Genomic DNA, 15642 nt, shown 5'->3' with positions numbered 1-15642 from the left:
TGTATTGTAGCTTTTTACTCTTAATTTTTTTAAGGATTCTTTTGTCAATTGATTGTCTTATTTATTATTAATTAGTTTTATAACCGTGCAGTTTGTTTATTTATTTTGTCTATTTGCAATTGTACTGTGTGTTGCACAATAAAATTAATAAATATTAAGTTTGTCATATTGCACGACTCATGATGCGAAGCATCAGAGAGTGCTTTACGATCGAAACATTTTTTTCGCTTCATTTTGGCGGCTATTATTATTATTATAGCCTTGATAGTTCACGGAATCAAGATATTTTGCATACTATTGTCGAGATAATTTAATGGAGATTAATTCCATACTTTTTAAAAATTGATTTACTGTAATAGAATTGGAAAAAAACACCAAAATAGGTCAAAAAATTTTCCTGTCCGTCATGTGTGAAACCTGAAAACACTGTAACTTGTGAAAAAATCCATCATTTGAGTTAAAAAAATTTTTAAAAAATTCTAATCGACGATTGTACGAGTAGGTCACTGAATGCGAATGATTAATTAATTCAGTGTCGTTTAATTGCAATTAATAAAAAACGAAAACTACAAGACTGTATATCTATAGATATTATGTACATTTATTCCACCAGGGGCGCTTGTGCAGTACCTTCTTCCTACTACAGCTGTTTTTTCGGCAATTAATTTTGAACGACTTAAGTTTTTTTTTTTATATTTCATAATTAAATGAGCATTATGAGTCGTGCACTTTTGGATTTTCCAAACTTTTTTTTAATAATATATATATATTTTTGTATATAATGTATATTTTTTAGATAATTTTATATGTAAAAAATATACAATTACGATTGTAAATAAAAAATAGAATTCGTGTTCCCCTTCGATGGAGATGCTGGGATTTGAACCCAGGACTTTCAGCATGCGAAGCAGACACTCTACCACTGAGTTACATCCCCGGTATTGGAAGTAACGAAATTTTCTTACATATGTTACATTCTATAATGTATTACCAATTATGTACCATCCTTTCTCAAATGGCAAGCTTTTTATTAAAATTTTTATTGTTATAATAATTTGCTATTAAAGTTATTATCTACAAATTATTTGTTACATTAAATGTCAATGTGAACCTTATTTACAATATATAGATGATAATATGAGTAAATAAAGAGTTTTAAAAGTAAATAATACTAAAACCATATTCCATATTCATGAATAAAGTATCTTTCTTATTTCGACCTAATAACAACAGTATTAAGCGCTGCTGTGTTAAGGTTTGAAGATTGGTAAAATATACTTATATGAGGCCGATTTATTATAAGTCTTAAGTTGTCTTAAGTCTTAAGGGTTATCAACGCATTTAAAGCCTACCTCATCAGATTGAATGCATGCTTGCATTCTGCATCAGTCCATATAGAAGCAACGCATCAATGTATAAGTCTACTACCTTGAAATTAACTTTATGTATTTAAGACCATATTTGTTTTTTTTTTTAATTTGAAAACGATTTGCATCCCTGTTTCAGCATGACACAACTAAATCAACCAAATTTTAAAGGCACCACCGCCACACCTATTTCTACCTAATAACAGCAGTGTTAGGCGCTGCTGTGTTCCGGTATGAAGGGTGTGGTAAGGGAGACAGACTTTTCCGAGGCGTTCCAGCTTAGTCCTCAGGGGTAGCGGCGCATTCGTGGCCGACCTCAGGTAGGAATATCTAATCCTATCTGGGGTTGATTACAGATGTCCATGGGCGGCAGTAGCTACTTACCATCAGGTGGACTACATGTTCGTCTCCTACTCTTATATTATAAAAAAAAAAAAAAAAATACTTGCATGCTCAGCATACAATACAATTTATAACATTCAAAAATTCCAATGCACGACTACATAAAGTTAATTAAAATGTCAGTAGGTGATAGAAAAATAGAAAATGGGGTTACAAAGAATTCAATTTTGTCAGAACGGACAGAACGGACGAGCGTCCGGGCATGATTTCTTGTTAAGGAATTTCTTTGTGGTCGGAATTCTTTGCGTTCTATCCACTTTCTAACGATAGGGTCAAGGACTCGTTTCACTTTGAACCAAGGTTAAGGAAATTCCTTGAATTTAACTTGAATTTGGTTGGCCAATGGCCATATTGCGTTCTTAATTTTCGTTTCTTTTTAGTTTTCAGGAATGTAACATGCTTAATTTAAGACTGCCAGAGACTCATAGTACGGATTTATATTTTTCCAATTCAATTTTAAAGGGTTTTAAATAACTACACAAATTATTTAACCAAAAGTTTAATGGATACTTTAAAAAGTTAAAATAAATAAGAAAAGATATTGGAATTTGACGTTAAATAAATAAAATAAATAATTTGAGTAATAGTATCTATTATATTATTTATTTATTAATATTTACATTTATTAAGCATTATAAAATATAGTAAAATACATAATATATGAATATTAATAGATATAAATATAATAATAAAATAAATATAATACAATAATATGAAATAATATTTGGCAATTTAATACTTTGATATGTATGATAATATCGATTCTTATAAATGCATATTTTATTTACATATGTACATACTGATAATACAATGATACATACAATGATAATTTTATATAAATGTATACATAAATATAAATATACATTACAAACTCGAATATTTAAAGAATACATATAAATAAAATGTATACGTAATAATACATACATGTAAGAATATATATGGCAGTAATATATAAAATATTAATATTACATATAAACTTTACAAATTACATTTAAATAAATACCATACATATAATATGAATAAATAATGGATCATTCTTAAAAATCTCAATTAAAGCAAATCCAAAGTCACACACAAAAATAAATAATATTTACACAAATATTTACATACATATAATACCATTATGATATTGTGTCTAACTATTTCAATATTACAGAAATTAGAGTATTGAGGTACTGTCATTTTAATAAATTACGAAATAAATAAAAAAACCTTTTTCCATTACATATCAAAGTCCTTTGTATAGCCATTTTTCATTAGTATTTTTTATCCTGTTTTTTTTGTTTAATTTTTCAACAATATTTCATTTTCAATAAATATAAGTGTTGTACTCGGTCTGATTATTCAAACTAAGAAGATCTGCGTCAGCTTTTTTTCAAAATTCATTAAAATAATTTAAATATTAATTCCATTCAATATCCATTCCAATAATCTCAAACTTCGACAAATAAAATTAAATCTACTGTTACATTTCCAAAATCATTAATTCCAATTACAAAATGTATTATGGAATTCCAATTATTTTTCTATCAGCATTTTGTCCCTATCAGCATACAATAAATTATTCCAGTGTACAATTTGGGATATTTCTCATGCCTCGTTTGCATTAAAGTACTTGGTGGGTTTGTTACTGGGTGTACGCGTTGTAAGCGAGGTCGTTGGCCTTCTCCATGGACCTGAAAGGACATAATTAGAATTATATTAAATATTTGTCATATTACTAGATTTCATTTTATTCTCATTTTTTTCCAGTTGTAGCTCATAATTCATAACCGAGGTGGTTGAAGCATACTATTATTGATGGAAGAAGAAACGGATTAGTTATAATCACATGTCAAGATCGATTGATATGATTTAATGAATTTGACACTGATAACAATCCAGATGGAAATTATACTAAAATATATTATCTTTACGTTGTGCCCTTTTATGTGCAAAATATAATTTAACAATTAGCGATCATGGCTCCAAGTCTCGATCACACCTTCGATCAATTGTTTAACTTTGGAGGTTTTTTGTACATAGTGCTAGTTGTAAGTAATTATAAAAATTGTTTTAAAACCAAAGGTTATCAACAATTTTAGGCAATTTTTTATTCAAAAAGACAAGTGATCAGAAATATGATCCAGATAAACGAGTGTAATAACGTTATGTTACTCTTTATTAATACATTTCCTCTTCTGAGCTTTCTAATAGTGTAAGACTTTTAGAAGAAAACTCTTAACATTTTACGATTACCTCTGACGTAAATATTATATCTCAATAACACTAAGTACATACTAAGTATCTTTATGATAAGCAATTTTATTTATGCAGTACTTCCGTTTAAGACAAGTCTTGATAACCAGCGCTGTATACTTCGTTTAATTTTAGTATTTAATATCTGCAATTTCCTGCACTCTGCTGCTGCTTCAAGCCTTATTATCAACGATAAATTGTAACATAATGATCTAATTCGCGTATTTCACCTATTAATTTGTAGGAGATATTTAATCAACGTTTCATTAATTTATATCTGTCTTCTAATATGTTTAGAGGTGACTGTCAATATATCAGTTCTCAACTTATGATTTTCTCTTTCAACAGTTCGACACGTCATAGGAACATCAAGAAAGTTGATGTCATCTCAAAACTTTATCTTTACTTCTTCTTATGTACTTTTTGTTATAGAATTAAAATATGCAAACCATTTGGTCTTTAATTACCGCTCTCAAGATCTGTAATCAACCCCAAATAGGATTAGAATCTTGCTATCCGAAGGTGCTTCTTCAAAGGCTCACTTCAAACGCCTTATGTCTCTGCCGCGTTTTAACCAGAATACAGCTTAATTCACAGACCTGTACATTGTACAATATTATGTACTTCTAACAATAGAAATTAAGCCACAGACGTGTATTTTACAGGTATAGGTGAGGTGATAGTTCCAACGCATTGCAAACATAAAATTCTGCTTTCTAACATCTATGTACATTTTTTTTTAGAAAATTGCTGCAATTTCAAGGCTACATGATTGTTCCCTTTGCAGTCGAGACGATGGGACCGTGGGTACCGGAAGCAAAGATTTTCTATAAACAATTTGTCCGTGTGCCTGATTAAGAACTCTAATGACCCAAGAGCTCGAGCTTACTTCAGCCATTTGTCTCATTCGAGCAATTATTGACAGATTTTTGAAATGAAAACTTCTTTAGGGGCATTGAAAACTTTTTGTAATGGGAAAAATCTAAACTCGCGTCAGGGCACGTGACCTGATCATAAATCCGAAGTCGGCATAGAAAAAAATATGTCAATTTCATTTTATTATTTATTATATTTTATTATTCAAGTTAGGTTTCGAAAGTTTTCACTTCTGCTGGAACTACTGGAGTGCCGTTGATTTTTTAAATCAAAATTTTTAATACCTGCTCCACCCCGAACCAGGGTGACCCGACGAGACGACCACCTCATGAGCTTCGCCCGTGCCGTTTGAGGACAGCAGCTTCTTCAGGCCGATGATGCCAGCCAGTACCAGGGCCAGCTTGGAGACGATAAGGGCCTTGCCAGCTAACAGAGCGAGGGCTCCGAAAGCCAGTGGCACCATCATACCACCGATGAGGAGAGGAATCGCGAGGAGGGGGGCGAGTTTCTTCCTCCTCCCACGGCCTCCGTCGAACGCGCGTTGCAATTCCGAACCGGACGGAAATTTGACCTGAAATGATAAGAAATAAATTATTTTGTAAACTATTTATTTATACACCAAGTTCTTTGTAGGTTCTATAAAATATTCCCATTACAGATAACCATGGTTACTCATGTCTACCAATTCGCATTTGGCTAGGAACCGTCCTGTATTACCGGTATTATGACCTAATCCTTCTTCTCCTTCTGAGAGGAGACCCGTGCCCAGAAGTGGGGCTGTAATGAGTTGATGATGATGATGATTATAGTGATGATGGTGATAATGTTGATGATGATGGTGGTTACTGGAACATCATGTATTCTCATTATCATCATCATCAACCCATTACTGTCCCACTGCTGGGCGCGGGTCTCCTCTCATAATGAGCCATAGTCAACCGCGCTGGCCAAGTGCGCATTGGTAGACTTCACATACCATTAAGATTTATTTTTTATAAATCTCTCAGGTATGCAGGTTTTTCACGATGTTTTCCTTCACCGTTTAGCATGTGACAATTAATTTCTAATACGCACATCATTTTCATCATTTTGAAAAATCAGAGGTGTTTGCCTGGGATTTGAACCTCGGACCCCTCTATCAAGAGGCCGAGTTTCTTAACCACTAGGCTATCACTGGTTAGTATGTATTCATATATTCTATAATACTATAATTGCAACACAAATAAAATCGCAATATAACCGTATATTAGTTAATAGTGATGTAATAAGTTGTACAATGTTAAGTCTACTAAAAACGTAAAAACGAATACTGGCTGTATAGCTTAAATGGATGCAATCGAAGCATGAACTTTTGCAGATCCTAACATAAATAAGCACTGAGAGAGGATTTTTGAAAATCCATAAAAAAGCTTAACAGCCAATGCATGAGATTTTATCTATTTGATAGGTACTGTTGTCACCATAACTTTGTCTTTCTGTGGATGTCAACATGGATTTATGGTTTAGCAGACATCAGTTACAATTAATTCCGATTTCTATAATCAACCTGTAATATTTATTTAAATCTCTTAGTATACTTCTCGCACTCATAATATAAACATATTGTAAGTATAAACAAATACGTTTATACTGAATTTGGAAAATCAATAGCCTAAGAAAAAAATAGATATCCGAAAACAAAATCAAATCAAGAATGAAGTATCAGTGCAAGCAATAAACCGGAAGCCGCAGAAATAAGCGTGTCTGTCACACTAAACACGATTATGAATCCATGATACATTATTTGTAATACCCATTCGTGTAGCACGGATGCGGAAGGCAATCCGAGCAATAAATCATGGAATCAAACCGAAATCACGAAAGCGCACGCGTAAGTGACTCGCCAATTATAAGAAACGGCAATTAACTAAGTGGGCTGGTAAGAAAACTGCTTAATAGACTGTAGCAAGGAAAAAAGTGAAGATGAATTAATTGCAGCAATTAAGAGATGTAACGTGAAAGCGGTCACGGTGCGTCGAGTTACGGTATGTGGCGATTTATTCCAATTTCAATGCATTCCATGGTTGCATATGAAACGGTTTGTTTTTATCGACAATTATTCCATATTTGATTGTTGCAGAAATTTAATTGGAATTTGTTAGATGAGGATTGTCCGTGAGTAAGCTTATATTCCAATATGCATTGGAATTGGTTGCACATGAAACGGTTTATCTATTTTTTTTATCGCGGGATTATTTTATATTTAATTGTTCCACAAATATAATTATTAAATATGATTTGTTATTTTTAAAACAAATTTATTATTATTTACAAATGAAGTAAAAATATGATAATTTGTTAGTTAGTTATGAAATGATTAAATAAGTTAATTATTGTTACAAAGTATTGTTCTTACACTATTTTTAATGCCAATTTTAATAGGTTTTAAATAAATGTCACGCTTGATCCAAAAATATCACGAATAAAATAAAATCAAATAAGCATGGTTAACTTAAAATATAACTCGAGACTACGGGGTTCAATGGGTCATCTAAAAAATAAACGCATTATTAGGCAAAAAAGATGCTCAATTGATTTTTTTTATTTAAGTCACAAGGGTCAAAGGTCATGAAAATAATCTAGACATTAGATAATGTAGGTAATAATTGTGGCATTGGAACCTCCCCAGTCTCATTTAAACATACCCCTTAGATAAAATTAGTAATATAAAGTTTGTTCCGATGTTTCCTTTCACATTTGAAGTAATTTTCAATTTTTTTTTTCTACAAAAGTTTTGGTTTGATTCCGAAGGTTCCACCGAAACACTTTTTTTGCCTCATAACAGCAGTGTTTAGCGCTAATGTGTTCTAGTTTAAGGATATGATATGAGAGGCATGTCTACCTGGGGCGTTACAACTTACTCCTCGGTAGTAGCAACGTATTTCTGGCCCACTTCAGATAGGAATCTATTCTTACCTTTGTTTTTTTTAACGAGAGGGAAACCTTCAAAAGGTACCCGACGACGTGGGAGCAACGCCGGGTTATGTGGGATTTTTACCGCGCTAAAACCCCCCCGGTGGCCGTCCTCAGCGCTTGTTGGAGAACTCCGGGATCTCCGAGGGAACATAACCGGAGTCCCCCAAGCGCGATGCCCCGATCGGGCTCTACCCTGGGGGGAGCACTTTTGGCTCCTCTCACACCATGAATTTTTACGACGGTATGCGACCATACATACCGCCGTCCTTCCCGGGGTTGCTTGCTGGACGGTTTGAGCCCTCACTCTTGCCGCCCGAAACCCCGGAAATCCCCTTTTAGTTTCCTCTTACCACAGGTGATACGGTAGCCCTATTCTATCCCCGGTACTACAGGGACAGGAATCTATTATTACCTATCAGGTGAACTGCATATCCGTTTGTTACTTTTATACTACATTAAAAAGTTTACTTTCTCATGAGGTAGGCAAAATGTGCCCGCCTGAAATTCAAATTTGAAGTCAAACAAACCTATAAATAAATTACCCATGCACATAAAAACAGTATAACTAAACAAAAGACATTGACTTACTCTTATGATGTGATTCGAATACAAACGATTAGAAGAACAATATCGTAATTACGGCAGCCATATCTGGTAATCCGACATTAACCTCGAATAGTGTCAATGTTAGTTCTGTTATGTAAGCTAATCTTCGTAACCATTAGCGAATGCTATTATGCCATATTGTACGTGCGGTATTGAGCTTAGATTAGTGCTATTTTCTGTTTTTCCTAAGGGCGACTTTGGGATTTAGGCCTGGATCATAATAACATCTTTCTATGGCCGTCTACTATGGCTAGCAATATATAAGAGCACAGCAAAACCTACATTTATGAGTTTATTGTAAACCATTTGCACTCAAATGACGTAAAGCTGTGATTCTGAATCTCAAGTACATGGATCACAGGTGGTCCACAACGCCACTTGAAGAGATCCACAACTTTTGTTTCCTGCCAAATTTTGTTCGTTACGTCTATAGATAGATAGAAATATGTTAATACGTCTACTGTAATAAAAAGACGACTTGACGAAGCGACTCCGTCAGTCAAATTTAGCGCAACTTATTGCTGTCTCAGTCAGACCGAAAAAGGCTATAAAATTTGCATTCCATAGCATGGTTCCAACCCCACCAGCTATTAAAAAATATCTGAACATAACACATCTCTGAAAGAAGGGTATCTCCATACGGAAAGTACTTGCCACTAACTGGGTCGCGTATTTTGGTCAACTTAAAAATCTGATTGACGCTGCTACCCACTTCTTGAATTGATAAATGATGAAAAAATTGATGAAAAAAAAAACTAAATAAGCGCAATAATATTATTGCGCTTATTGCGGTTTTTTATATATACGAGTATAATGGATCCTCTTTGCCCTAGGATAGTAGCCTAAGTTCAATCTTATAGGGTATGAACGTATCAACTTTAATCAAATGACCCATAAATTTTTGATTTGGATTCTTCTCATAAATTCAGGAAATAATAAGAAGGACGAAGGCAGCCCTCCTTCCATTGCTCAAAAAAAACCTAACGATATCGTATATAACACAGGTGGTCTGCTTAGATTATACATTAACTTGAAACGCTTAGCGTCATTAGAGATTAACTGTTTATCTCTGCTTCATGCTTTCATCCAACAGCTTGATGTAATTTTCTGATAAATTTGCTATGCTTTTCAACTGACATCTGTTATCTTAAGTGATAAATTACATTGTTGATTGCAGAACACATACCTGTTTTAAAAGTTACAAGTAACTTATCTGTCCTTTTCCTTTTGTAAAGAAAGTAGAAAAAGAGCTTTGTCATCATCATCATCAACCCATTACTGTCCCACTGCTGGGCACGGGTTTCCTCTCAGAATGAGAAGGATTAGGCAATAGTCCACCGCGCTGGCCAAGTGCCTATTGGTTGACTTCATACCTTTGAGATTTTTTTTATATAAAACTCTCAGATATGCAGGTTTCCTCACGATGTTTTCCTTCGCTGTTTAAGCAAGTGGTAATTAATTTCTAATATGCACATATTTTTTTAAGTCAGAGGTAAGCCTGGGATTTGAACCTAGGACCCCTCGATCGAGAGGCCAAGTTTCTTAACCACTAGGCTATCACTGCTTTGACTACAAAAAACGCTTACACCTAATGTTATTGTAACTTATAGACGATCAGCTAATGACCGACCTCAAGACAAAGTTCTATCTAAGATCAGTCACAAATGCATTGGTACCTTAAGGATTAAGTTAGAAATCCTTTTTCAGTATCCACTTCCACGTTCTTGAAATCAAAATTATGTGTGCATAGTATTTTGGTTTGAAGTACTTGAAGAAAAATATAAGTAAAACTCAAAAAGTTCTGCAAAGTTTTTGATTGGAGATTTTGATTTGTTTGTCAGTCAAGCAATTATGGATTGTTGATTATTTAAATTTGTACTTGTAAATTTATTCAAATTTGTTACCTGGATGGTATGAGTCTGCATGAATCCAACGATTTTGTCCAAAATAAGGCTGTCCAGGGAGCTCTCGTCAAGACCTCTCGGAATCGCCTCTTCGACCACGTTTTCGACGTCGGCATCCTTATCCCTCGTGATCTTCACGCCGCTGAGGATCGAAACTTCCTCACTACTGGATATCCTGTTCAGAGCTTTCGCGAGTTTGACTTTGAGGCAATTCGAGATGTCGCTACCACTGCAGTCTTTGTATGTTTCGTACGCAACCTTGAGATCGCCTAAGATGCTGTCCTCTGAACTCCGGCCTTCGTCCAATGTGTTCTGGTTGGTGGACGCTGTTCTGGCGCTAACGGCAACCGCCAAGGTTAAGACCAGGAGGTAGTTCGGTACCATTTTGACGTGTTTCGTACGTCGTTGGCGTCACAGTGTTCGAATAGACACAGTGTAGCAGTTTATATGCGCTTAGTTTCACGGTACACTGGATGTTACTGAGAGGGATGCATCGATGCATTTATGCAGTCTATGGATAATCGGGGAAACAAGTGTTACAGCGAATTTGTATCCTCTTCTCTTGAAACTTCAAAGCTGTTGAAAATAACCCTGAAAGTTCTTTAATGATCATTGCAGAATGAATAGAGGAGTCGTTAAGACTTGCGTCCAGAAAAGAGGGAAAATGAGGGTATTGTCCAAACTTTTCAAATTATAAGAGATATAAAGATTGACTCAAAAAATGACGCAAAATCCTCATTGAAATCTGCGTTTTATTGGCATTCGTATATCAAAAAAGCTCAAGAAGTGAACAAGTTTCGGAGTTTATAGAGTTTTCGTAAAGGCTGATATTTTTTTTTATTTTTTACCACAACCAGCACATTAAGCAGTTACAAATTTTGTTACAGTCAGTATATTTAAATTCTCAAGTGTAGGTTTTATTCAATGATTTTAAGTAATCCAATCATTTTAATATAACTGTTAAGGTACTTTTACGGTTTAATCATGACATATTATAGATGAAGATATTAGAAACAAACTTTTCCTTTTAAAAATACCTCACGAAAAGTGATAATTAATAATTAAAATAGATTCGTCAATTTCTCCCTGACTGTACAAACGGTTTTGTTTTTACATCACCATTGCAGCGTACTACGAGATTTGCAATTTGGGGCCATTGATAACCGTAAATACATACTTAACCCATTTTACTGGAGACCTAGAAAAAAATAAGCTTGCTTTTTATTTGGTTGAACGATTGGAACATTTTAAAGGTAATTAAATAACTTAGTTTACGGAATTTATGTGATGGTGAAATTAGGTGTAAAGCCTAAGTTAAGTGAAGCGGTTTAATAAATGATCGCACAGTAGTACGTTTATGCTATTTTCTGAATGTTAGAACCATTACTAGACACGGGAGGTACCACCGCCACATTTACTTCTAGTGCGTAGTAGTTTTGCGTTTCAGTAGAAGGGCGTGGAATTGTGCATACAGGCCGATTTACATATGAGGCGATCGTTTTAGTGTCTTAGCGTATTCGGGAGTAGTAATGCATCGGCTATCAGCTTTAGATACCATTGTTCTGTATGGAGTTGTTAAAGTTGTTCATGGGCAACTGACACCACTTACCATCAGGAGGTTTGCATGATCGTTAGTTACCTCAATCGTATTCAAAACTTTTCGGTTTTGGATGACATTCCTGAAGGTTTCGTTCAATTTAATATTCGAGTAAGTTAATACCTTGATGGTATTCGTCGAGTAATCAATAACCTAGTGATATGAATTTCAGCCTTTTACGGTAGGATCTAATTCCCAAACTTCGGATATTTCTATGTTATGTGCGTGAAACACGATGAAAAGCCACATAGTTAACAGGTGTAACATTTGACTACAAAAAAAGATCTAAATTTGATCTAATATGAAATACCTGCTCTTTCAAATACTAGGACTTTAAAGGTTATAAACCTTCGTAGTTCGACTTCGGTGACACCACTATGGGCGGTAGTTAACTTAGTACTCAGGGTATGTGGCCATGTATTTAATTTAATAATTTTATCTGGGGTCGATTATATAATTGTCCATGGACGGCAGCAGCCACTTACCGTCAGGTGGTTTTGAAGGTGGTAGAACCCTTTGTGGTTTGACTCCGGTGGCACCACCGCCACTCCTATTTCTACCTAATAACAGCAGTGTCAGGCGCTGCTGTGTTCCGATTTGAAGGGTGTGGTAAGGGATACAGACTTTTCCGAGGCGTTTCAGCTTAGTCCTCAGGGGTAGCGACGCATCTGTGCCCGACCTCAGGTAGGAATATCTAATCCTATCTGGGGTTGATTACAGATGTCCATGGGCGGCAGTAGCCACTTACCATCAGGTGGACTGCATGCTCGTCTGCTACTCTTATATTATAAAAAAAGGTGGACTGAATGCTCTTATGCTACTTTTCTATTATAGAAATAATTACATTATCTATTCGTGGCATTGACCACATACCATCAAGAGAATCGCATGCTCTTTTGCTATTCAATTTAGTAAAAAAGATAAAACTTCGCAATGATATGAATCAAATTGACAGAGCAAGAGAATATTTGAATAAGCAAAAACACAATCTAAAAAGATAAGATATGCGTGAGTGGTTAGCATATCGGAGACAAACTTACAATGCGTTTGGTTGCATGCATGTAATGTATGATATTTTATGCTGATTGTTGTGTGCGTTGTTTAAGCAGTAGCTCCTACAATACTTGTCTATTACTTCAAGATCTATATAGGTATAATATAGGGAATGAAAAGGTACATAATACCTATTATATTATGGATGAGCTAAAGTATTATATTATGTTTGACAGGTTTTTAAATTGAATGCGATTTGTTTTTGTTTCTACGAGACATTACTAGGAATGTTATTTGTTGAGATAGAAAAAAATGATTGTACTTAGTATATATGGTGAAAGAAAGTATAAGAATTTTGACACGACTAAAATATCTTTTTCTTAAAAATAGACAAGATAAAAATATTTCGGTAACGTCCGAATTATAGCATTTAATAGTATAGAAAAACGTCTTGGTTAGGTACCAGCTTAAAGGACCACTATTATTGTAAACGGCTCTCTAAAACTTTACACTTTGAATGGATATATGAATAGAGCTTGAATTTTAAACATATTTTTTATAAATTGGCTAGAGCGCAGCATAATCAAAGATTACTGCCGTTCTAACGCACACATACACCGAATGCCGTTGATTCGAAATGGTCACGTTATTGCAGAGTTAAATGAACAGAAACGCGTTCACTAAACGAGATCTGTACCATCTTATACATAGTATCAGTGAATCATTGGAACGCGATGAAAACTTATAACATGTTAGTAGAATTCACCACATTCTATAAAAGACTTTTATTATAAATTGTCTTTTAATGCAATGAGGAGTGACGTAAGATATCGCAATGAACTGCCAGTGTTTATTTAGTTATTTATTTTATCTAATTACATCATTATACGATATGGTAGAAATACACATGATGTTTCAACTTAGCCCTCAGGGGAGCAACGCATCTTTAAAAAAACCTTTCTACACTCACAGCCCGGCACTAGGATTCCCTGTATAGTGGGTGATGTGGACACACACAAAGACAAATACACAAACACCCAGACCCAGAACAGGTATCTAAATTAAAAATCAGATATCTTTCTGGCCGGGAATCGAATCCGGAACCCTTTGCGCGTCACACCGGTATGGTGACCGCTCCGCCACGTGGGTCGTCATGATGCTTTAACTTAGTCTTCAGGGGACATACTCATTTGCATCCGTTTTTCGTTCGAACCCTTCAGAGTTCTTCTAAGCTGAGACAGTGGAGAAGATATGCCGGACTCCTACCGGCTAAAGTCCTACGGTGTTCCTCTGGACGCCCTTTGTTGAGAGCACACGTACGCTAATAACACTTGTCCGTGCAACACATGCAGCCTTCCCCATACAAACTATATTATAAGGAACTCCAGTACAAAAAATATTATAATATCCTGTACAAAACATATTCTAGACCTACTATTATTTGCAATAAGCTTTATTTTCTGTTTGTTTTAAAGTTTTGTAAAGTAGAGTCATTTTATTCATTTAATTACAATGCTACATAATATCTATCAATACGGTACAGGTATATATTTTAATACTATATGAGTAGCAGACGAGTATGTAGTCCACCTGATAGTAAATAGCTACTGCCGTCTATGGATCTGTAATCTATCCCATATAAGATCAGATTTACTACCTGAGGTCAACCACAGACGCGCTACTATCCCTGAGGATTTAGCTCGAATGCCTTGGAAAAGTATTTCTCCTTTACCACACCCTTCAGACCAGAACACAGCAGCGCTTAACACTGCTGTTATGAGGTAGAATTGGGTTTGGCATTTGTGCCGCCGAAGTCAAACCACAAAGGGTTCTATAACCTTATTGAAAGGTGGTAGAACCCTTTGTGGTTCGACTCCGACGGTACCACCGCCACACCTATTTCTACCTAATAACAGCAGTGTTAGGCGCTGCGGTGTTTCGGTTTGAGATGAGACAGACTCAAGTAGGAATATCTAATCCTATCTGGGGTTGATTACAGATGTCCATGGGCGGCAGTAGCCACTTACCATCAGGTGGACTGTATGCTCGTCTGCTACTCCTATATTATAAAAAAAAATAAAGTAACTAACAACCTTTATTATATAAGGAACTCCTGTGTAAAAAAATATTTTTTCAATTCCAAATATACTAACCAATATTGTTAAATTCATCGCAATGCGACATAGGTAGGTACTATAACTACGCCATCTTAAGTATTTCGCTAATAATATTTCATATTGTACTTCGATTTTATTTTCACTTCGAAGAAAACTCGCAATTCCAATCACGACTTTTCGTGATAGCGCATCATTTTCATACACGGTCGAATTGTATGTGATGTATGTTTCAGTAAAGCAACATGTGAACTATTAAGCTGCTCATACACAATCCGTCATGATTGATGTTTATGATTTACACAAATAATAAATTCTTGAAATTTATTATATATTATTACAAAAGAAATATTATTTATTTATTGCAAAAGGTAGGATAACTCTATGCTATGTGCTCTAAAAGTTTTATGTCTGTGAATAGAAACATAAGTGAAATTACTGAGCTAATTTTAATATTAGCAAAACACATACGTTTAGGTACTAACGGTAACCCATCTTACTCCTGAGCGCGGCCGAGAACACCTAGTTGTGTTTTATTACAATATAACAGCAGAACATACAGTGCACCTGACAACTACTGCCGCCAATGG

At 34.8% G+C, this 15642-nt stretch overlaps 1 protein-coding gene and 1 non-coding gene across 2 annotated transcripts; both read right to left on the bottom strand.

Moving 5' to 3' along the window:
• Window positions 1-865: 865 nt before the first annotated feature.
• Window positions 866-937, bottom strand: TRNAA-CGC (transfer RNA alanine (anticodon CGC)). The gene has a single exon. It is a non-coding gene; the product is annotated as a tRNA-Ala (tRNA).
• A 1315-nt stretch (window positions 938-2252) lies between these two features.
• Window positions 2253-10834, bottom strand: Osi8 (Osiris 8). The gene is made up of 3 exons (XM_073079112.1): window positions 10349-10834; window positions 5168-5454; window positions 2253-3445 (listed from the first exon to the last, which is right to left on the bottom strand). Exons 1-3 carry the CDS (start codon window positions 10730-10732, stop codon window positions 3397-3399), a joined length of 720 nt encoding a protein of 239 aa, XP_072935213.1. The 5' UTR covers window positions 10733-10834; the 3' UTR covers window positions 2253-3396.
• Between the last annotated feature and the right edge of the window lie 4808 nt (window positions 10835-15642).

Source organism: Epargyreus clarus, unplaced genomic scaffold (genome assembly GCF_041222505.1).
Source record: "Epargyreus clarus isolate Ecla_fem2 unplaced genomic scaffold, WU_Ecla_fem_2.2 ptg000002l, whole genome shotgun sequence".
Lineage (NCBI taxonomy): Eukaryota > Metazoa > Arthropoda > Insecta > Lepidoptera > Hesperiidae > Epargyreus > Epargyreus clarus.
The sequence above is the reverse complement of the archived record's forward strand: the minus strand, read 5'-3'. Positions and strand labels throughout refer to the sequence as shown.